A 24,845-nucleotide genomic window follows, 5' to 3' on the forward strand; every position below is an offset into this window, starting at 1 on the left:
TTGTCTGCACTTCTGTTTGCCGGCATAACCGCATCTGTATCTGTATATATATCCGTATCTGTATCTGTAGCTATGTCAGTGTCCGTCGCCGTGTCGGTTTCTGTGGCAGAAGTTAAATGCACCTGCCACCACGGAAGTGAACTGGATGGAAGGTTTTTAAGGGGCAAGTAGTTTAAGGGGCTGTGCCACAATAAAGCTCACAACATGTCTTGTCTGGCGGCGCCTCGCTTACGTCGTTGCAGGTGCCAAAAGTTAAATGCAGGAGCATGCCAGGACTACTTGGTGCGTGAAAAAATTGCCATTATACGCTGATTTCGTATGCAGGACAGTCCTCCTAGGAGGGTACTAACATAACTGACTAAAAAATACAGTAATAGTAGAGATTATAATAGGTTTAAGCTTTAAAGGCTTAAAGCAGTCGGAAACTAAAACAATATTATTTAAATAATGAATAAATTTAATTTTCAACCGTCCCTTACTTTACTTTTTTTATAAAATACTTCCCTTAAAAATCATTTTTCCTTTATCGAGTGCTCACTGTACGCGGCGAATGAGCCGGAAAAGCAGACAGCGCCAAAACGTATGCAATGAGAAAACAGCCGGCGCAGGAAAAGCCAAAAAGTGTGGTGAAAAACTCCAAGGTGTGCGGGAAAGAGATTTTCGGAAAAACTTTCCAAAGAGAAAACTTTTATCCGAGAGAGAGAGAGATAGAGAGCAATGTAAAGAGTAAAGTCCAGTCTCTTGTACTATTTGTTTTGCTCTTTGGTAGTATTTGTTTGTGGCCGGTGTGCCAAAGTTAAGTTTCCGGCACGTTTTATAAACAAACCCGATTTCAGAGAGAGAGAGAGAGAAAGGGGGAGGGTAGGGCAGGACCCTCTGTTTACCATTAACATTCACCATTTTACCAATGTCAACAGTGCCGCTTTTTTTATACGCTTTTTTATAAATATTTATACCGACTCTAATTGAGCCGAGAGCCAATCGAACAAATTAAACGCACATAATGCGGCACGTGATAATGCACATAAAGTGAAGTGAATAATAATTAAATCCGAAAAAATAAACAATCTGAAACTGAACCAGACAACGCACAAGGTAGCCGGGAATAAAAAGCGCCATGACTGCCAAGCCACCGCCCCCAATACCGCCCACTCTGGGCGGCGACGACTCCAACCCCGGTGGCCCAAAACTCGCACCCGAGATACCTCGCATAAACTCGGAATTGGCTGCCCAGGCAGCGATGAGAGCCCAGCAGCTGCTGCGCAAACAGGGCTCGCAGGACAAACACACGGTTAACACACTGCCGGCCCACAAGACTGGCGGCCCGCCCCCGTTGCCGCCCTCCCAGAATCGCCCGGTTCCGGCGATTCCCGCCAGAGGATCCAGCGATCGGAACGCACCGCCGGAGATTCCGCCAAAGAGGCACAGTCTGAAGAGTCTTCCTGACGGCCAGCCGATGGTGGTGCCCGGCCTGCCTCCGCCTCTCAGGCAACCTCCTCCACTGCCCCGGAAACCGGCCTCCACCCACAGCTCCGCACAAAGCTCTGCCCAGAACTCCCCGTTGGCTGGTATGAAGTTCAAGGACAAGCCCCCGCCGCCCCCGGAGAAACACTCGACTCTCTCCGCCGAAGGCATGGCCGCCCGGAGGTGCTCTAATCCCTTCGAAATGCCCCCGCCACCGCCGCCCTTGGTTCTCCAATCGGCAGTGGCCGCCCTCAGCGAACAGAGCTCCAAGAACGGCCTGAACCCAGTGCCCTCCCCAGCCCCCACCCGGGCCAGTGAGGTGAAGAAATCCAACCAACGGGCCAACATAGCTTCGCCCACGGAAGAGTTCGGATCGGAAGACGCTCTGCGGGGAATCGAGAGTGGCCTGCGGAACATGGAGAGGGCCATGCAGGAGCAGATGAACCTGAGGAATCTTGAAGCAGCTGTGCAGAACAACTTCGATTTGAGCTTCAAGGCAAGTCTGGCGGCGGGCACCCGACATCTGGGCGGTGGATCCGTGAACCTGCGAACCGCCAGCTACGAAAGGAACCTCTCCTTGGACGAGGGACGAGCAGGAGACTCGCGACAATCACTGGAGGAACTGAAGCAACTGAGAGCTCAGGCCCAGCAACAATCCATGCACAACTCCTCTTCCTCGAGCTCCAACTCCCAGGTGGAGCAGTCCATGCGATCCACCATTGAGCACCATATGCGATCCCTGGACCGCAATTTACCCCTGGAGCTGCAGTACAGTCGCCATCGGTTCCAGAACAACCTAAATGCTGTGGCCGCTGCTGCTGCTGGGGGCGGGAATCCTTCCGCAACTGCCAATGGCGGAAATCCAGGACCTCCAGGGTCCCAGCAGCCGATGCCTTTGAGCAGCGAATTCCGCGAACAGATCCGCCAGCAGCTCCTGGGAAACATACCGCCTCAGGTGGTGCACAATATGGGACAGTCCCCGGGCTCCGCCGCCGCCGCCGCTCTGCTGCAGCATCAGGCGCAGTCGCGGGCCGCAGCCGCCGCCGCTGCAGCAGCCGCTGCTGCTGCTGCCGCACAGGCCGCCGGAGGAGGATTGTCCCGGGAGGAGCTGCGGATGCGTCGACGATCCTCGCACGATGAGACTCAACTCACCCAAAACTCGAACGGGGGCATTCAGGGTAAGGTTTTCGAGGCAGGGAATACCATTTAAAGATTGACTTTCATAGTATTGGATTTCTGTCTAAAGTGATTATCTGAAGTTAGGATTATTTATTTAAAATAAGGAATAAGTATTTTAATATAATTTATTTATAAAATAAGGAATATGATTGAAAATATTGATCGCTCTGCTATCTTGACTGGCAAGGATATTTCTTATATTATTCTTCTTCCAGCAAAATGTACAGATTTCTATTATTTCTTTTCCAATTAATTTGGTGAATCTATCCGTAAAGGCTTCTTCTATTACTTTTGGTTTAATATTTCTATTTCTTCTTGATTTTGGACTTGTAGCGCTGAAACAGTTCTCCTTAGCACCGCACTGTTCAGCGGACTTAGATTATATGCGTTGCTGCTTGAAAGGTAACCGAACCCCTAAAGGAGTGCGTTTGTGTTGTAACTTAACCCAAACCTGACCCGAAACCCGCACAGGGCGCCCAGCTTAACCCATAACAGCACACACACGAATCCGAATCCGAGTCAGCTGATGAAGCAAATTGCTAACGAAAGTTGTGTTTCCTACTAAATTGCATGGTCGGGCAATAAATCAGAGCGAAAGGCAATAAACTCTGGCTAATCTTTGTTTAATGATTTATACTTAATCTGGTTACTTAATATTTTTATTTAACTGCAACTTACAAGACTTTATTAAGACTGCAACTTACGAGATTGAAACTAATTTCCCTCAAACCCTCAACAGTTACCCGATTGCGCGAACACTGGGACGAGACTTCGCAATGTGTCCTGCAGCGGGCAGCCCAGCTCAAGAACATGCTGAGCGACTCACAGCGGTAGGTGTCGCCTCTTGGCCCGGAAGCTTAACCACTTAACCCCCGACACCTTATCTAATTAACCGCAGGTTCGAGGCCAAGCGCGTGGAGCTCGAGAAGTGGCTCGCCAGGATGGAACAAAGGGCCGAGCGGATGGGAACCATTGCCACCACAGCCGACATCCTGGAGGCCCAGCAAAAGGAGCAGAAGGTACGAACTTAAGTCGGTCATAGTTGAGGTTTCAGATTGTAATCCATCTTCATTTCTCGATAGTCCTTCCACGCCGAGTTGCACCAAAACAAGCAACACTTTGATGTATTCAACGAGCTGACACAGAAACTGATTGCAGTCTATCCCAATGATGATACCACAAGGATAAAAAAGATGACGGAGACCATCAATCAGCGGTGAGTAACCTAGCTTTGTCTGCAACTAGTTTTAGTTCCAATTAAGACCATTATACTTATTTAAATCTTATATTTCCAGATATGCCAACTTGAACAATGGAGTCATCAATCGTGGAAAACAATTGCATGCTGCTGTCCACAATCTACAATCATTTGATAGAGCCATGGATCAGGTAAGTTTTATAAAGAATATGTCTTGGATTAGTTAGAAATAATCCCTTTTCTTTATAGTTCCTTGCTTTTCTTTCCGAAACGGAAACCCTTTGCGAAAATGCGGAATCTGACATCGAACGCAATCCATTAATGTTCAAGGTAAGTGACCTTTTCTTTATCTTCCTTGTCGTTTATTTTGAATACACCCTGCTGCTGACATAATGATATATGCTTTCTGTAATAATTTAAATAAGAATGTATACAGATTATAAATCGTCTTGAGAAAGTCTGCAAGCTTGCGAAATGTGGATGATGATGAGCAATAATGGGATTTATTGGCGCTTATTGCAAGACTTTAACAGATGATACTGAACAAGAAAATCTGTAATTATGCAGTGTATGCAATAATTAACTTTCTATTTAGTCTTATTTTTAGAATTGGTTAATGACCTTGTATGTTCCACATTTTATGGGGATGCCCTATTTAAGTCAATATTGTATATGTATATTTTTGGAAAGGGGGCCTTCATACCCCAATGGTTTCAAAAAAAGTTTTCCTTAATTTCCCTAATTGCTTTTATCTTTCCTGATAAGACTCTGTGGGGAATCGTGTCTGTTTATACTTTTAAGTTTGATCTTAAGGTCCATGTTCGATCCACTTGAACTTGCCTATAATGATTGGAGTCTATATAGGTCCAGAAATCGAATGGAAAGTATATACACAAGATGTCCACTTAATGTTCCGACTGCAGATGCAATCAGAATTGGCATTGAGGCCACAAATGAGTTTTGCCCACTTGCTGGATGCACTTATTAATGACATCTATCCCTCCTCCATTTCATGGCCTCTTTCCCGGCTTTTTCCCTCTTTTGAGCCCTGTCGCATCTTTCCCCGGCCGTACTACTTACAATATTCTCAAGAGTTCAGTGTGGCGCGCGTTCCTCAAGTGCTTTTCTTGCGTCTGTTTGTTTGTTTATATGGAGTGCTCCGTGGATGTTGAGGGGGAGGAATACTTGGGCAGGGGGAGACGGCTTTGGAAGGGGCGGGGAGCTCCCCAGTCATTGCTCCATGCCTCCACTTTTGCGGTAATTACATTCGTCTATTTAAGATAATTATTGTAAGATGCTTTCTCGCTTTTCTTTTCAATATTCCGGGCTTTGTCTTTTCAGTTTTCTTTCCTTCCTATTTCAATTAAATTATAATTAATTTTATTGCTACATTATTTGGGGTGCGGATGTAAATTTGGCTAGAAAATTAAATTACTCGGTTTTCGTTGGGGATTATCTATTGATCTCTCCTTTGGTCCTAGAATTACGTTAGATATAGTCACCGTGAAGGAAATTCTTCTTTTCTTGTAAACCATGTATTTTATTAAAATGTTGTTCTTTGATAATTATTGTTTTTTTTATGCTTTGATTTTCATTTAAGTTATCTGATTTAATGAATATTTGAAATAAGAGCTTTCCGTCCTGGTTATGGTACCGACTAATGTCCTTCCCCAGGACTTTTCCCCGTATTAGTTTGTGTTTCAACAAATTTTCAATGCGCAGACGCATTTCCCTTCTAAAAAGCTTATTTTGCACTTTTAATTGAAAGAATACTGGGCTAGAAATGTCTCCACTTTTGAGATAGTGTTGAATTAAAAATACGTTTCTTTAGTGTCAAATTATTAAATATAACACAATTTTAATGGAGTTTTTTTTTTTTTATAATTTTAACTTATCCCATTCTAACAGTTTTAAGTATTTTATTTTTTTTTATTGGTTACTTGTATTTATTATTTTTTTAAAATTAATAACCCTTAACTCTATAGCTCTATAAATGTTGCTTTTATTTTAATATTTAATTTTTAATATTTAAGGGGGTTCCCGTAGTCGTTTGTGCCAATCTGGTATCCATTGTTTTTGTTTATTTTGCCGGTAGTTTAATAGCGGGATGCGAAACCGGCTGTTTTTCTCTCCCAGGTGTGTGAAATTCTCTCGTTTTGGAGAGTTGCTCCCGCGATTCTTGGCTCCCGTGGGGGCTCTGTTTTCATTTTCGCTCTCTGTTTTTGTTTTCTCGGAAAATGCCCGACTCCCCGAAGAAAATCCGATGGCCGAGAAGCTACGAAGCGCACTGTCGATTCCGATAGACGAACGAACTTTGGCTATTTCGGATAACTCGCCCAGCTGGCGTCGCTGCCGCAGCCGCAGCCGGCGCAGCAGTCGGCGTCGCTGCTGGGATGCTGGCGCCGAGTTTTCAGTTTCGGTTTTCAGACCCCAGTTCGTGTTTTGAGATGCGCCCGGTCGCGCGTGGTTAACGGAAAACGGGAAAACGCCAAAACGGCTTAATTTTTTACCCGGTTCCGGTATTGTGAACATTAAAAATTCAAACGGTTCTAAATAAAACACAACCAACAACGTAAAGAAAATCGAAAACTACAATATTTCTCTATTTCAAAAATAATATTTTTTAAAGCCTGAGAGGCAAGACTTACCAAATGCTGCCTACTTTGAGGCGTGCAGTGCACTCTTGAAATCTCAGACACACTCTCACAGAAATGCAACAATGTTGCAATGCACACATGCAAATTGAATTCGCCATGCAACAATTAAACACAAATCTCGGCTCAAAGCAAATGGCGGAAAAGGCGTCACAGCCGTCGCCATTTTCTCTTTGTGTGTGTGTGTGTCTGTGTGAGTGCATGTGCAAGCGTGTGAGTGTGCCCGTGCATTTTAAAGTGAAATGTGCATTAATTATGCACCCATATTTCACCCGACCGCACGAGACTGTGTTATTGTGAGCGTTTCGCGTTAAGTGAAATTGAAATATTGTTTGAAATAATCGGACGGCACTCGAAAAATGTATGAAAAATACATTCGTTTGGCAATATAATAACCTTAAAGGCCAACTAAATCAGCTCCTTAAATATAGTATCTTAAAAAGCGAACATGACAATGTTAGTGTGTTAAGCTGAATGTGATTTGTGAAAATGTGGAAAGTGTTACAAAATCTTCAAAGAGGTCTTAGAAGAAATAATTTTAATACTTTAATGTTAGAAATGGAATAGGAATTAAAGAAAAGCTAAATAGGTCTAGAAAATGTTAAAAAAAATCTCATCAAACACCTCGTGATCCATAAGAAATAATCTCCAAATATGTTATCAAGCTCTAAATTACCAGTACATGGCCCAGCCAAGATAACCAAATTCTTTTAGCCCATTATTATCTTCTCAAAAATCTTCAAATATGATTCTCACTTTTTCATGTCGTAACTCAGCCTTAACCCAGATAATTATCTTCTTAAAGTTGAGGACACTCAAAAATGTCTGGCCTTTATTAAAAAGAGCCAAACGGAAGCTTGAATAATTAAGCCAAAATAAGATTGAAAAAATTGAAAGGCCTGGGGAAACATAGAGAAGAACCCAAGTCAAGTCCCCTGATGTGTTAACACGAAGAAACTAGATTAGTCAAGGGGGAATGAGTGAAAGCCGATTATTTACCGACTGACAACACAATCGAGTGTTCCGAAGCGGGGAAATGCTCATTCATGACAAGATTTCCACACCTTTGAGTCTCTGGAAGACCAGACTCTTGGTGTGGGAGACGACATTGGTCAACACGAATCCCAAAACAAGAAACCCAGCCAAAGAGCCAACAGACAACAAATGTCAACCCGCCGAATACTTGACAAGTCTTTGGACGTGTGGGGCATAAGACTTTACCTGTTGAGGCCCAGAAACTGAAACAGAAACAAAAGTGGCAGCGGCGGCGGCTTCGGCGTCTACTGAGCAGCTGAGCAACAAGTAACCAAAAACAAAAAAGACAAAGAAACAAGTTCACAACAAATAACAACGGCAGAATGCGTAGGCTTTTGAAGTTTGTTTGTTAGAAGCACTTGAAGTCGTCTGACCAATTCCTCTTGTTGTTGCTATTGTTGGGGCTGCGTGGGTTTCCCGAAAAGCTGTTTGATTAGTGGCGGGGCTTGAGATCTTGGCCGGCAGCTCGGCCATTAAATGTCTATTTAGTTAAAAATTATAATCACCGGATCGGATTTTGGTTTTAGCTTGAAAGCGTGCAACATTTCCGTAGACTTTTGGTTTGCTTAATGAAAGTGATTTTTAGTTTGTGGCTTAAATTATGTAAATTGGTCCTAAAACACCATAAAACATGGAGGGTTAAATAGTAAAATTTCAACTCTTTTTGAATGGATACTACGAAGAACTATTGGTTCATTGAAAAACCCATTTCCATTTAAATAATTGTGAAAATGTCAAAAGAGTCAACAGCCGTAGGGAGTGGAAACTCTCAAAATTTGTATGCTGGCTGCATTACGGGGCTCTCGAAACTTTAATGATCGCCCAGCCAGAATCAAAAAACTCCCCCGAAAAGCCCAACAAACAACAACACGAGCGGCAAACTAACAACAACAACTGGAGGAAAACACATGCCCGCAGCACAATTCAAGTGCACTTTGTTAGACCAATTAATTTACATTTCCGCGCAAAGCGTGGCCAAAAAAAAGAAGGCGTGGCGGAGGGGGAGGCGGAAAACAAGCACAAACCAAAGCGAATAGGAGAGAAAAAAGTTTACACAGAAACAAAAACAAAGACTATATGACTAGAGGCTGGGTGGCCGGGTGGGGCATGCCCCACTTGAAGAGGGGAAGGCAATGGCCCTTGACTTGGACGCTGAACGCTGACGATTGACCAGGAGGCTTGGCTTGGCTGCTCCTGTTTGGCTTTTCCCATTTCCTTTTTTTTTTCCGCCATCAGCATCAGCAGTTGGACAGGAATGACCGCAGTGTGTAGATGTGTGTGTCCTGCTTTTTGATGAGCACTGTAGTCGCAGAGTTGTCGGTTGTGGAGTGCCTCTCGAAAAGCAACTTGCAACGTTCTGTTGCATACTGTGGAGTGTCGACCGGATCAGCGATACACTGATGACTCTTGATTGACATGCAGAATATTTAGAGTTCTAGGATTTAAGGCTATGTTTTTCATTTAACCTTAGAACAGGTTTCATATTGAGTTTCAAGTCTTACCAATTATAAAGATTTTCATTCTCTAGGGCTCCCTATTTTTTCGTTTGGCAGATAAAGTTATTTGTCATTGCCATCTGCACAGAACCCACCAAAGATTACAACTTCACTTTGACTGTAATTGCTTGAACGTGGCACTAGTTCCCCCCTTTGTTTCCCCCCGACGTGGTTTCTCTTTCGAAAGGACTCCACTTCTCTTTATCCTGGCAGGAATTTCCGCTGCAGCAGCTCCAGGTTCATACAAGTATTCTCTAGTTTTTCGTTTTTTTTTTCCCTCCCCTAACCACCCATTTTGTTTGTTATTTTTCCTTTGTTTCTCCCCTGGTGTTATTGCATTTAATTTGTGCCAGTGTTGGGCTGACTGCTTCCTGTTTGCTGAACACTCAAAAAAGGAGAAAAAAATGGAGGAGCGTGGGTGGGTATAGGTTGGAAATGGAGGAGTGCAGACGCCGCACAGACACTGCGACATGTTTACATCGCTTCTAAGGGTGTGTGATAACTCGCGGCCAAACATGCAATAAAACTGGGCGGGAAGATATTTTTGAAAAAAAAGAAAGAAAGAAAAGGAAAATAAAATACGAGGCCAAAAGGAAAAACTTAAAAACAAACGAAATTAAATGCGAACTTTATGCAGCTGGAAATGCAGAAAAAAGAGACAGACATTCAACAACACAAAAGATGCCCCACTCTTGCACCACTCACACTTGAACACACTCACACAGACGTTTTGTCTAGGACTTGCATACTTTTGCGCGAAGGTCCTTTCAGCTTGTCTGTGCGGGTGCAAGAGTGTGTTGGTGTGTTGCGCTTTCAATTCCATTTCCACTTCATTCGTTACTGTTTTGCAATGTTAACTACATTTTCGCATGTTCTCGGCGTTCACGCTAAATGTTATTTATTCTGCTTTCCCACAGCTTCCTACCATTCTTTCCTACCCACTCCTGGGCTTTCCTGGCCCACTCTTTTCTTCGGCATTTTATTGTAATTTTCCTGGCCGAGGTTTTGTCATATCTTTGTCCTTTTACGAAAATATACGGAGGAGAATTATGTGCATATTAAAAATGCATTATCATTGCAGGGGTTGATAACAAGTGGGAGGAATTTAAACAGCTTTTGTGCAACTTGTTTTGAAGGGCAGTTTAATTATAAAATGGTTTACTCGTTGAGAGATATTTATAGAATTTTTATTCTTTTTTGAAAGGGGAAGAATACCGTGCATCATATAGCCAAGAATCAAGTTAAAGCCTTCTTTAAAGCAAAAAGAATATCTCTGCATCTATCGGAAGTTCTATATTCAAATTTATCACCTCTGCACATTTGTTTATGTCCGTTGCCATCAATCCGAGAATTTGCATTTCCATCAATATTTCGCTTGGACGCTCCACCAAGAAAAGCATTTCATCAAATAAATCAACACAATCTTCCGACAGCTGCATCGAAAAAAGAAAAAAAATACAAAAAAAAAAGTTAAAACGAGAAGCAAATCCGAAATGAAAAGAAACTAAATTCTTTTCCAAAGTCCAGCCGGAAAAATGTTCGACACAATTCACTAAAAATTGGCAAATGTCATGACAGCATCTGTGTCACTGCAATAAAAACAGGGAAATAAAACTCCAAATTAAATTCCTCAAAGACAGAAATACACTAAAATGCCCAGATTTAAGTTACAATTTCAAATTGAGGTTTCAGAATTAGACTGCTCATTTTTGGAATGTCAAAAGAGCATATTTACTTTGAAGAAAATACCATTTTTAGTTTGAATATGAGTGAGTGTTGGAACCACAAAATATTTTTGGCCAGCACACAATTGTCAATCAGAAATACCAGAAACGAAAACATAAATTATGGAATTTGTAAACAAAAATATATTCCAGACGAACTGCAAAATTGGAACAGAAGGAACCACATAAAAGATAATAAATCTACATCAAGATTTCAATGTCATCTGGCCCGCAGCGACATAAATAAATCTTGAAATAATATTCAACATTTTCTGACGTGTTTGTCGCTGGCCAATTAGCCTAAAAGTGGCACGGGTCGAAAAAAAAGCAAACCGCAAAAGCCAAAAATGTCAGTTAGCAGTGGGCTAGATAGTTACAGCAAATTATAAGCGACATGCGGTTGGGTGGCTGAGGGCTAAAGGTATGGGTGGTGCGTGGGTGGTGATGGCTGGATGATGCCATGCCAACCACAGAATGTGGTGAGGGCTAATACCGATCTGAGCCATTGTGCCTCGTCGTGTTGATAAAGTTCACAACTATTCTGAAATGCCAACTGCAGCAACAGCAACAAAAGCCAGCGGCCCACCATACAAAACACATGCCAGATAAGCCTTATCAAGCTCCAAGATAATAAAAGTTAAATAAGATAAAAATGGCTTAAAAATCCAACCCAGAGAGAGATGAATGGAGCAGGCCGAAGCGAAAGTTCTCCCTTTGATTTTGTCGGGAAAGAAAACTTTTCCTCCGACTGGGATAATATTTTGGCTGCAGGTTGTAGTTGGCTTAACCTAATTCTTTGCTGTATATATTTTTTGTTAGTTCCCAGTACACATTTTCACAGTTTTCACTTTTTCGTCGTCGTCGGTGGCTTGTTGTGCGGTTAATTAAATATTCAGTTAGATAAAAGAGCTTAAAGAAAAGGCGCTTAAATTAGGGAGTCGGTCGGAAGGGTAAATAAGCTCATAAAAAATATGCCAGCGGTGGCGCCACAAATTATTTGCCCTTACCTTAACGACGCAGTCGCAGGCAACAGCATCAGCGACTACGGCAAAAGGCAATTTAAATTCTAATGATAATACCGCAAAAGCCTTTTCCAGGATCTCACCCAAGGTGGGGTGGTCTCGGTCCTGGTTCCAACGTGTAAGCGAGCTTAACAAATTAGCGCGCCTGGCAACCGGCATCACCTGCAGTATTCTCGGAAGATATCCTTTGGGATCTCCGGCCAACATAAATCGTAGTAGCTAGGAAATTTGTACTTCGTTTCCGTTTTCTCTCTTATGCATAATTTTCAACACCTTCCGAGGACTGGATCCCTTTATCCCTTTCTTTTGCTAATTATGCTTTGTTTGTGCTGCCTGCGATTATACTATGTGGCAGTACACACAAATGAGCTTCGGGGATCCCATGTCCTGAAGGGATTTCTGGGGATAGCTGGCTAAGCTCTTGATGGCATCATTTCGTAGAGTCATGTATAATAGAGTGAGAAATGAACGATTACTGTATCCTAGAAACAGAACCACATTTAAATGACTTTATTTGGAATGCATTGCACACTGCAATCAGTTTATTTTCAATTCAATGAACCAATGACCCAGAACCCTACTCCAAATAAATATTTCTTAGATCATTATCTGGAACGCACATCAATGAGTTTCAATCAGAAAACCATTTAAAGTGCCAGTTATCATTGCCGAAATTGAAATTCATTTGATGGCCAAAAACCACAGTAGCTTAACTGGCCTAATTAACCAACCCGTCCGAGGCTCAAAATATAAATCATCATTAAGGGGCTCGACTCAGGCCCCCAACATTTTCCAGCCCCAAACACTTCGATGCGCTAATAGAAAACACAATGGGGAAAGTAGTTGAAATTTTCACTCACCACTCAAGCAATTTGGTAAATTGAACGTAACGAAATGGAACTTTGGGGTGTCTTGAAAGCTTTCCACAAAATCAAATGCCAAAAGGGCTAAGAACACGATAATAATCCTATCAAATGGTCCAAACAACGAGCTGCTATTGATCCCCTTTTGCCAATGGCATCACAAAAGTCAATTTTTTAACACGTTGTTTGCCTTTTGGGCGAAAACCGAAAACAGAACAGAAACTTAAATACATTTTGGACGGTCTGCGTGTGCCAACAATTATTGCGTCATTAATCAGTCGGCATTTGCAAATTCCCTGACAGCCTGTCCCTCTTTCACTCGCTTCTATATATATTCGATGTTCGAACCGATATATAAAGGAGGATGAAGCCGGGTAGCATCTGGCATGACTTTTGTGTGGCTGAGCGAAAAAGGCAAATCTTCAATTTTATTGATTGTTGTTGCCGGTCTGGTAGCGAAATCCCGGCGAAGGAAGATGAATGAACACTCTTGACGTACGAGATGAGCAAATTGGTAGAAGTGGCAAAAAAGGTTATGGTCAGTCACTGCTGAATTGTAGATACGCTTGCTGGATACTATATATATACCAAAAATGGGCTTCAATGAAGAATAAAATATAATTTTAATAGTTCCTAAAAGGCTATTGAATTTTGAAATATATATACATGGAAATTGTCGGTTACTTTCAGTTACTGCTGAGTTTTTCCCACCTATTGTAAATGGGGTTGGAAACCTGTAATATGAGAGTGGAAACTCAAAGAGTTTTCCATGTGACTTGCCGGCTGTGGTCCCCAGATGACTGCAGCAGAATCCTTACGAGTGTTTTCCCATTCTTGGTCCTTGGCCAATGGCCATTTATTGGGCCATTCCACTTTTGTGTACGCCAGTAACAGAGTTTGTGCGTAGGACTCCTCGAGGCAAGAACCCAAAATGCTTGCGAAACGCATTAAAGGCCTCGCAACACATTTTCATTTTTATTTCCCACTCCCCCCAATGCCACACTCGATCTCCAAGTCAGAGTCCTTTCCCATCCTTCCGTCCAATCGCCCAGCGGCACTCACAGTTGCGTATCAATAAAATATCCATACATGCATGTTAAGTAAGTGCTCCCCGCCACATCCTTGTAGCCGATATCTGAGCTGTGATTCCTGCACCCGAAACGAATTGGGATTTAAGTGTAAGTGTTGTACAAGGAGCCGGCATTGTTGCCGTATAAAAATGAAATGTGCCGGGGAATGGCGAGTGGAGAGGGAATAATACCGAACCGGACTTGTAAGCAGTTAGCAAGAAAACGTGCCCGAGATTATTTGCGAAGAGCAGTGAAACCAAACCGAAAAAAGGATCTGTAAGGAAACTTGTCGTTATATGCTTGCTGAAGTGGTTTTCCTCGGATATTGCGTATACGCCGGGTTGAACGAACGCTTCATGTTAAGCGACTAAATTTAATTTTAATGCTCTTCAAGTACTGCTAGGTTAGGTTACATAAATATAACGATACAAGTTCTCATCTGTCACATCTCTATCCTTAAAACCCTTTATTGTTTGCGTCACATTGTTGTTTGTCTTTTTACTAAGTTATTGTTGGCATTTTCTTTTCCTGTTAGTTGCTGATTTTGCATAACAAATTCATTAATTCTGTGAAAACAAGTGAGCAAAACTTTTGCCTTGCCCATTAGTAGCAGGAGCGGCGAACAGGATATTCGAGAATAGCACGTAGCAGCTGCTCGCCAGTAGGGAAAGGGAGTGTGGAACCCTAGTCGTGTGATTAAATTTCGAGGCAAGTTTCGCCTCTGCTTCATTCAATTGTTGCCGTTTTTATTGTGCAAATTATTATTGTTAGTCAATTGAATTAATTTCGCGCACAGCTTCCATCCACTCCGCATTCCACTTCGCCTTTGCCGGCAAACGATTTGCTGAATTCAATTAGTTTATTGTGATTTTATTTGCGAAAGCAATAAGTTTCCCAACGCCAACAACGGCAGCGTAAAAATTCCGGGAAAACGACGAAAATTGAAATGGCAAGACGAAAGTTTTTCGGGCATTTCCATTATGCCGAAATTAATGGAATCTTCGTCCTTCGTCTGGCCAACTCCTTTCAATTAGGTGTTTGTTCCCTCATAAATAGTTCAAGTTTCGATAATTCCATTTTTAATGTTTCTTCTCTTCAGAAATTCCTCGCTTTATTCTTAAAGTTTAGAATTTAACCATTTGCTTCCGATGCACGTTCGTTGCTCAACTTTTATTATCGAAATAATCGAGTTTTAATGTCCAGCCGGAAGGCAAAGGAAACCGTCGCATAAATAAATAAATACGAGCGACCTTTAAGAACGGAAAAGGCTTCGAATGGCCTTTAAATTTGGTTATCGTTCTTTTGAACTTGAGTCATTATCCAGACGATTATTATATATTTTCGAGACAACTGCGAAGCACTCAAACCTAATTGTCATATCTTGGCCGTACGCATACGATATTTCATTTTGTCTGCCCTGAGGATAGGCTTTTGAATTATCTAGCTAAGAATTTATGTTTAAAACAGTATTTATAGAGGAGGCTGGCTTAAATTATTTGGTTTTGGTTGAAGTATTGGCCAACTTTAAGACTCGTTTCACTCAATTCGGCTCCTTTATTTCTTATTTATAACTTCCGCTAAAAGTTTGTTTTATAACCCACACACCTTTTCCATTTTCACACCTTCATCATCATAAAACGTACATATACGCACATGGAACCCCGAGCCCACAAAGACCATCCACGGTGGAACAAGCATATCAATGGCATGCCCAGAGCCTATAATCCTACTTCTTCTAGCTTTTAGCGGATTAAAAGTTTTTAGTGGAGTGCCGGGGAGCCGCCAGTCTAGGTTGGGGCCCTTCTCCGTCCAGGAATCTTGATTGTGTTATTAACTGGCTTAAATGGGTGTTAATTCTTAAGCGTGATACAGTGCGATTCAGAAAAGTATATTAAGAGGTGGGTGATAGATTCTTAGCAGTAAATTATAATATTATATATTTATACCCTTGCAGAGGGTATTATAATTTTGGTCAAAAGTGTGCAACGCAGTGAAGGAGACATCTCCGACCCTATAAAGTATATATATTCTTGATCAGGATCACCTCCTGAGTTGATATGAGCATGTCCGTCTGTCCGTCTGTCCGTCTGTCTGTCTGTTTCTACGCGAACTAGTCTCTCAGTTTTAAAGCTATCGTCTTGAAACTTTGCACACACCCTTCTTTCCTTTGCACGCAGTATATAAGTCGGAACGGCCCGGATCGGCCGACTATATCCTATAGCTGCCATATAACTGATTGATCGGAAATGGTATAACTTTGGTGTTTGTAGAGTTAGAGAGTTCAAATTTGACATGAGAGCTATTTTTGGCAAAATAATACGACATGCCAAATTTCATAAGGATCGGCCGACTATATCCTATAGCTGCCATATAACTGAACGATCGGAAATGACCCAACTTTCGTGTTTTTGAAGATAGAAAGCTGGAACTTAGTACAGATTTAATTCTTGGTCAGTTGATCCAACCTACCAAATTTCATTAGGATCGGCCGACTATATCCCATAGCTGCCATATAACTGAACGATCGGAAATGGTATTTGGTAGAAATATCAACTTTCGTATTTTTGAAGATAGAAGTTTGGGACTTTTTTTAGATTTTGTATTGTAATAAATTGGATTATATATTCCTATTCCCATAAGGATCGGCCAACTATATCCGATGTTTGCGATATATATCCGGTTTTAACTGCAAGGGTATATAAACTTCGGCTCCGCCCGAAGTTAGCTTTCCTTTCTTGTTGTTAATAATAATGAAGATTTTAATACTTAAATCCATGATACAATAATACAATAGTCTTTAAGGTTATTTCCGGTAATATTCAGTGTTGTAAAGCGAAAAGTCTCCAAAGCCAACATTTAAGGGTTAACAATACAATTGTTAGGCAACACTTTTTTTAACACAATCTGCCATTTTGTCAACTGACAGGATTTGAATCAGTTTTTCTTTCAAACATTTTCTATTGAATATATCATTTAACTCCCTCTTTTTATTATCCTTAATTATCCTTATAGTGACTTCTCGCACTGTACACCCTTAATATTGCCTGTGGCAGCTCATTTGTTGCTTGTTTGGTTATTTCAATTAATTGTTAATAAAATTGTCTAACCGAAAAAACTAATTTCCGTGCTTATTCGTGTGGTGAAAAGAGCGACAGAGACAGAGACTGAGTGTGAGTGAGAAGGGGGCTATGCGGTGGTCTCCAAATTGGCTAACTTAAGTACCGTTACGTTCTAGTTCGGAATTTTCTTTTTCTTTGGCCCCGGGTTTTTCATGGTTCTTGCTGGGAAAAAGTTTATGGGGCGCTTACATTTCCCTAGCCATTAATTCTACCTTGCTTTTCAATTAGTGTTGCCGTTTGGCTCCAGAACGGTTTCCTTGGCCAGTTTGGTCCTTTATCGTTCTCCCCTTCTCTCGCTGTTTCAGTCTCTGTCTGTCTTACTCTCTTGGTATCCTGATTTATGCTGTCGCTCTCCTTGTCTCCGCCCACGTCGAAGGCTCTCCAGATGGCTAGAGGTGGCTGCAGCGGGCTTATCTCTGGCCCCTGCTCCTTTATCCCTTATCCTTTTCGTCCTTTTCCCCGTTCGGCCCCTACTATCCCTGTCTCCTTTTTAACTAACTCGTCTTCATTTCTCACTTGGTTGCGTATTTGCAAGGTGTTTGCATGGCTGTATGTATGTATGTATATGTAGCAGGATGTCGGGGCTGGCCAAGGGTTTGTTAGTATTAGCCATGTTGGCAATGTCTATTGGCCAGAAGGTGTCGTGTTGATAAATTGCCAAGCCAACAGGGTTGTCAGGTGGCTTGTAAATGCAAGCCAATCCACGTGTTTGTTTAAGCTTTGAAAAAACAGAATTACTTTTCTTCAGAATATTTTTTCTCTTTTCAATATTATGAAAAATATTTAAGTCCTGATAGTTTTATTGGCACTTGTCAACCCTGGCAGACAGAATGGATTTAAGGATTGAAGCTAGTATGCAAATTGAAAATCGCTGACATTTCAAAAGCGCCAACACCTGCTGGAGGGCTTAACCCAACAGGCCCGCCCCCCGTCAGCGGCCACGCCTATCCGCCCTCCGCCTTTAGCCCCTAACCTTTCCTGATCCTTTCCCCCTCCTTTCTCCAGCACTATTCCTGGGATTCGCTTCGGCTTGTATCAGCGTCGTTTTGTTATTTATCCTGCGTGCCTCTTGACGCCTTTGGGGCATGCCACTTAACACACATCGACCACCGTCGCTGCTGCCACGCCCCGTTCTTGTCGGAGGCGGGCCGGAGCTGCTGTAATCTTTTCTTGAGCTTTGCGTGCAACGCGTCGCGTTATTTGCTTTTCATTCCTTTTTTCCAGCCCGTGCTGCTTTGCTTTCTGCTTTTTTAATTTATCATGTCTATTTGTTTAGTGTTTGAGCCTGGCCCTTGGCGTGTAGTACAACAGTACCCGGTACCCGAGGAGTCCTTTCGCCTTCGCCAGCTGGCAGTCCTTTCTGCCAGCTGGTAGCCCCCATCTCCTGTTCATTTGTTATCCATGTTTGCTTTTGTTACCCGGGCAGCTTTTCACTTTTGAATGCCGAGGCTTCGGTTTTGTTTTTTATTCCTCCAGTCCCTCCAGCACTGCCACTCAGTCTATTGCTGTTTTTTCGAAATTATATTTTCCTTGGCTTTGCGGATTTGGTTTCTGTTTCATTTTATCCTTTGGCCAATACTGCCATTTATCCTTTTACATAGAGCCACCGCCTTGCGGTCAGATATGGTTTCTCCTTCCTTGATTAGGTTTCTGCACTAATTGAAAACCCACGAATGGCCGGCAGTTGTCTGTCTGCTAATTTGTTGTCTTTTAATTAATTTATGGCGTGTGTTATTAGCGAAAATTGCGGTTAGGAAATTGAAATTTTAATTATTAAGGAACTATTATATGAAATACTATGAAATGGGCAAAATTTTCGCGACTTGAACAATTGGTTTGGAGTCTTTAAAGGCTTTCCGGGGGCTATTTGTCTTTGCAGTCTTAGAACTCGCTTTCTAAAGCAGCCACGAACAACAATGCAAACAAATGATGGCACCGCCACGATAGAATCTCAGAGTCCTAGCTCAAGACCCTGGCTGAAGCTGCCGCAAATTAAATCAAATTCCTGCCACGACAGGGGGGGAGATAAGGACCAAGGAGCCGGCGGGGAGATTCATCAGGAAGCCACATACAAACAGACAACCAAAGACAGGCAAACGGCAAACAAACACAGAGTTCGTGACAGTGACAGGACATCTTATTTAATTTCCAGGGCCCAGGACCTGATTCCGCTTCAGAGAGCTGGAAACCGAGCATAACATTAATTTTTGTTAATCTATTTTCAAGTTGCTCTGGTCAGCCCGGCCCAGCTGTGCTCTCCCCTTTCTTGGACCGCAAGTAAATATGCTGTCATTAATTTAAAACTTACACAAACAAACCGAAAACTTCTCAGCTGTCTGTCAGCCGTTGCTAGCTACATAGCTTTTCAGAGTTATGTTCATTAGCAGAGAAACGCACAGGATCTCCGACTGAGACTGAGACTGAGACTCTGCTAGGATTTTAGTTGGAATTCCTAATGAGCGAGAGCAGGCGAGTCTAACCCAAATATGTCAAGACGATGGCTGGCATTTGTAAGCCGGTTTGGGCCTTGTGTTAGTGCAGGGTGCAATGCTCCAAAAGGGTCAGCAGGTGTAGTTGCACTGAGCCTTTAAAGGGTTACCAAGTTAAAAGAAGTCGTAATACAAGAACTGGTCTGAGCTGGATAGTCTTAGACTCTCAGTTTCTCGCAGTGTTTCTTTGTAAGTGGAAAGTGGGTCTCTTCAGTTGGCTGTGCATGTGCTAAAGTGTTGATACAAGTTACTTTTGCCATCTGCCGCCCTCTCCCCCCTGAATCCTTTGCTGTCTTAGCACACTGACACACTCACCGAGTGCCCCTCCCTGTTCCGCACAGAGGCAGTCATAAACCACAAAAGCGGGACGGAGAATGGAATCCCTAGGTCCTGGCTTTAGACAGCCGAGCACGTAGAGCATGACGAGTTGACAAAGTGCATCACGGGCCATCCGGCAGCTTCTTCTCTCTGTTTACACAGCTCGAAAAATACTCGAGCCTGTTTGCCTTAATTTCTAAATTATTTCGCACATTAGCAAACTAATTTGCCCTAAATTTCAAGCAATGCACATACCTGGTGGCATTCCAGCCTGAAAGTGATAGTTATAACAACAGAGTTCTAATTGAATCGTTGTCAAATAACACTCGGATTTTAATTGATTGGAATGTGCATTAAACGAATTAAACGATGGAGTACATACATATTTGTCTTGGGGCTGACAATGTTTACTGAGTTGCACTGAACTATATTATACTCCGTGTGAAATTAATTAAAATAGTTTATGTTTATTTTAGTTTTGTTGAGAAATGAAATGGGGGCCCTCAAGAGTAGGACTCACCTCCATTTTCGGTCAGTGCAAATACAGTCAGTTGGGTAAATTAATCCACCTACTTGGCACATGTAACCCACGTCCTGCGACTCTCTCTCCCTGAGTCCTTATTGCCTTTTCGCTCTTTATATATCCATATTCATGTGTGCATTTTGTTACATGTTCGCGCGTATTTCCCACATGGCTTGTTTCGTCCTCATCCTCGTGGCATCCTATCCGCCATTTTCCCACCGGCCACATTCATTTGTTTGCTTTCTTATTTTAGCTCGAATTTGTGTTTTATAATTTATGCGCATTTTTTATTAAATATTTATGTTTATTCAGAGTTCCAAGCCACACAACCGCACGAATCCCTTCCCGGGGATCATTGTCGCTTCATGCCCTTTATGGGCGTATTTACGCTCTAAAGCTTCTAAATGTTTTCCATTCCTTTGTTTTAAACTCTCGGAAAACTGGAAAGGGACTGGGGAATGTGGTGGTCCCTTAACGCACACATTGTCATAAATAGTTTTGTCAAAGCAGCCGCAACTGAAACTCAAGTTCCGAACATTTTCCGTTTGGAACTCCTGGCTGGAAATTTCGGCCACAACATCCACGCTTTCCCTTTTCCGGTGCATGTATGTACCTTGAGGTATTACGGTTGCTATTGGCCAGGCTTACTTCCAGTTAATACCGAATGGCAATTGCATTTGCATCCAAATCCTCTGCGTTTGTATTGAACAAATTGCTCGGTTATTATTTCCATGCAAAATATATAGTATTTGGTTGAGTCTTGTCGATCCAATTAGCATACAAATGTCCTCAGCTTATGCGAAGGAATTACCTGACGACTCGCAGGGCAAAAGCTGAGGGTATTATTGATGTTAATATATGCTCTAGGGACTTAAGTTTGTCATTGAAATGAAAGACCTCTATTGAAACGCTTTCCACATCTTACAAATCAATAAATCGGATAAAAATTCAAAGATATTAAATCAAAAGGACAATAAATAATACAAATTCAAGAGCCTTTATTAATCTCTTAATGCATTACTTAAATATTCAGTGAACTTTCAAAAGAATCTTCACTAATTGCCCTCGAAGTGCAATTACTGTGAATGACAAGAATTTAAAGAAACAAAAACGACTGAGTGATTGATTGATTGATTGATAGTTTGATTGGCTTACGAACAATTCATGGCCGAGAAAAGAAAGAAACCGAAAATTGCGCCATGACCACGACAATAACGGCAAAGAGTGCCCAACAGCAACAGCAACAGAACCAGCAACATCAGCAACAACAATTGCCGCATCAGTCAGCAACTACTATGAATGGTTTCCGCATCACCGGCTACCCGGCAGCAGCCACGCCCCCCGCGCGACCCAATCCGATATACGCAAAGCCCAACGCCCACGAGCTTGACCTGCATATCAGCGAATCGCTCCTGTATCCCGGCAGCACGCAGCAGCACCAACAGCAGCATCAGCATCCGCAACAAGTGTTGCAAAGTTCTCCCGGTCCGCCGCCTCAACTGACCAGCATGCTGCCCAGCGCAGGACTGCCAGGAGCTGCTCAGCCGATCGCTTTGAAAGGCAACAATCCCTTTCTAAACAGTCCCTCGCCCACGGAGCAGACGGCCCCCTGTTTGCCGGTGGCAACATCCACTGGGGCTGCAACAGTAACTAGTTCCGCTAATTCCGGAAACTATGAGATGCCGGAGTATGCGGAGCCATCAAGGCTAAGGGGGCTGAAGCAACGGCCCCACAGCATTGCGGTGGGCGGGGCACCGGCCTCCAGTTTTGTGGATTACAACGCCCAGCAGCAGCAGCGGTTGCTGCAACTATCGCGGCAGCAGCAACAACTGCGAAATGCCGTCACGGCAGCTACAGCTAATGCCAACGGCGGCGACAAGGAGTCGATATACGCCGCATTGTTGCAACAGTATAGGCAGAGTCCTACAAATGGTCAGCCTGCACCACCAGTTCCGTTGCACAGAAAGCCCGCAGTGGCCCCAGTGGTGCCTCGCAGATCGCAGAGCACTCCCAGGCCACCACTGCAACAGCAGCAGCAACAACAGCAACAGGCGGGTCTAAATGGCCAGGTCAACGGGAATGGCACTCAAAGGCCGCGGAGCTTGGATCGCTTTAATGGAGGCCTGCAATCCGAGGCACCACCCATACCCCTGAGACGCTTCGCCAACGGCAACAGTGGCAACAACAATGGCACCTTGGGCCGCCAGAAGAGTCCCAAGAAAAGCAACAGTGCGGACAATATGCTGATGAGTCCGGCAGGAAGTCAGGTGAACACAATGCGTCACTCCATTAGTTTCCACGGCGGGCAGGAGACGGAAAACGGGCCCAAGGCGGAACAAGCCAGGCCCCTGAGCTACGCCGCTCCTGCCCCGGATCAGGCTTACTTGGAGCACCAGCTGAGGGCCTATTCGGAGCAACTGAGAACTATTACAGAAAGTGTGAGAAAGTACTCGGAGCAGGCAAAGCTGCTTTCGGAGCTCAAGAGGCAGCAGCAACTGGCCAAGCAGAGCCAAACGAATCTCAACCTCCTCACGCCCACCAGTTGCAACAGTAGCTCCGCCGGCACCAACAACAATAATAACTTTCAGCCAAATATGATATCCCCCGAAATCGTTAGCAAATCGCTAGCTTCCCTCTCGACAAGTCAGGCCAATGAGGCCCAAACTCCCTCCAATCAGTTGAGGCTCTTTCTGGACAACATCAGGAGCAGCATGCGGCAGGAGTACCAGCAACACATGCCCGAGGATGTGCTGAAGCCCACTGCCACCATGAAGAGGAACAGCGCCGAGGTGCAGAGCGGTCCTCCGGCAGCTCCGCCGGTTAAACCGGAACCGGAAGCCGCGCCCACACCTTCGGATCAGCTGCGTCAGTTTCTGGACGCCATCAGGGCCAATAAAATTCCTGAAAACGTAGACAAGCCAAAGATGACTAGTTCGCAGACGTTAGACTCGTTTATATCGAAACCTCTGCAAATGCCGGATGTGACCTCGGGCACTCCGGGAGGAGGAGTAGCGCCAGGGTCGGTGGCAGGATCGGGACTAGCCAACGGACAATCGAATGGTCTGCCCACCCGGCGGCGACCAAAGAGCAGTATTTTACCCAGCACTTCGAACGGAAAGCTGGAGCAGCGGGAACACTCCCTGGTCACCTCGGAGAGCTTCCATCAGATCTCCGACAATCTGCGGCTGATGAGCGAGGACCTGCAGGCCCTGAGTCCCAGCAAAGCGGTGCCCAGCTCGTCCAGTAGTCACAGTCTCAAGACCTTGGCCTCCAACGGAAACAGTTCGCTGACCACGGAACTAAGGGTCATCACCACCTCGCCGTACAGCACCTCCCCGAAACTCCAGCAGATGGTGATGAGCAAGTCGAACAGCTCCCTGGGCTCGGTGACCACGCCCTCAAGTGCCACCACTACGCCCTCGACTGCCCCGATGATCACCGACTTCAACGAGATCCTGGACAGTTTTCAGGCCATGGCCGACAAGTACAAATCGAAAGGTTCCTACGACTATTTGCGCAAGTGCTCCGATGCTCTGAGGCAGCACTCGATGCAATTGAAGCTCCAACAGCAGCAGCAGCAGATGCACCAGCAGCACCTGCCCAACCACCAGCAGCAGCAGCAACAGTTCCAGAACGGATTCACCAGCGACGACAGCAGCTCTTGCAGCACGACTCCGGGTAGTATCCGGGAGGCGGTGCAGAATCTACTGCTACAGCCACGGAACGGGTTCCAGATACTCGACGATCGAATGCGGTTGTTTATCGATATTATTGATAGTCAGGATCGACTGAGTCAGGTAAGGATTGAGCTGGATATAATATATTCATTTTCCTTAATTGAAAGCATGCGCAGTGTCAGCAGCTGGTGTTATTTTAAAATTTTTCCACGATTTATACCCCACTCCCAGTTTATACATACATATTTATTAAATCAAATTTAAAATTCTCATTTCCTTTTCCAGGTATGTACCATTTTTGTCCTGCTGAATGCGAAATTAAATGAGTAAGTCAAGCATGCTTGGGAATAAATTTAAGCACCTCCCCCCCATCCAGAGTAGGCGTACAAAGGGCACATGCACATCAGATAGCTTTTTATTGGCTTACATAATTCATCATCATCGAAATGACCGGGCGGGTCAATGCGCTTATCTCCTGCTAGCCAAAGGTCCCCCACCCTAGACAGTTTTCGCTGCCAAAAGCCATCAAATCAGTTAATGACCCAGAAAGTTAAACGCACGAGGGCGAAGGGGCCATGGATCAATTTCCATCAATTTTCACAAAATTTGCTCAGAGCCAATTAATTTTAATAAACTACAAAGTCATTTGGTTGAGCAAGTAAACTAATCTCGGCCAAGCCGAAATTTAAATTTTAATCAACAATTTCTTGGAGCTGCTGTGTGGCATAGAGGCCATAAAACTTGACACACGCACACTTTGTGGCAGGAAAGTAATCAGCCGAGACGAGTCGGGATTCCAAAATTTGCCAATGTTGATAATCACTGAGCATATCATGGCTTCCTTCACCGACAACTAGCTTTCGCAGGCCAGGTCGCAGCCTGTCAGAGTCCTGGTAGTTGATATGGTAAATAAATCAGGCCTCCAGAGAGGTCGATGCGGAAATGTGTGCCGTCATAATAACACCTTTTCGGAGTCCTGGCAGGTTCGGCTGTGTCATTCTCCATCCGACATAA

At 43.7% G+C, this 24,845-nt stretch overlaps 1 protein-coding gene across 17 annotated transcripts in view; it reads left to right on the forward strand.

Moving 5' to 3' along the window:
* Dys (Dystrophin) overlaps window positions 1-24,845 on the forward strand; it is a 131,225-nt gene that overhangs the window by 37,767 nt on the left and 68,613 nt on the right. For 9 of the 17 annotated variants that reach the window (XM_070281399.1, XM_043212507.2, XM_070281393.1 and 6 more), the window contains 6 exons: window positions 2,977-3,045; window positions 3,383-3,473; window positions 3,542-3,662; window positions 3,726-3,859; window positions 3,939-4,032; window positions 4,091-4,171. In XM_070281399.1, coding sequence (XP_070137500.1) covers window positions 2,977-3,045; window positions 3,383-3,473; window positions 3,542-3,662; window positions 3,726-3,859; window positions 3,939-4,032; window positions 4,091-4,171 — 590 coding nt within the window. Of the gene's footprint in view, window positions 1-952; window positions 2,643-2,976; window positions 3,046-3,382; window positions 3,474-3,541; window positions 3,663-3,725; window positions 3,860-3,938; window positions 4,033-4,090; window positions 4,172-21,220; window positions 23,952-24,845 lie in introns of those variants that run through there. The other 8 variants (XM_070281400.1, XM_070281404.1, XM_070281405.1 and 5 more) reach the window with 4 other exon arrangements.

Source organism: Drosophila bipectinata, chromosome 3R (assembly GCF_030179905.1).
Source record: "Drosophila bipectinata strain 14024-0381.07 chromosome 3R, DbipHiC1v2, whole genome shotgun sequence".
NCBI lineage: Eukaryota > Metazoa > Arthropoda > Insecta > Diptera > Drosophilidae > Drosophila > Drosophila bipectinata.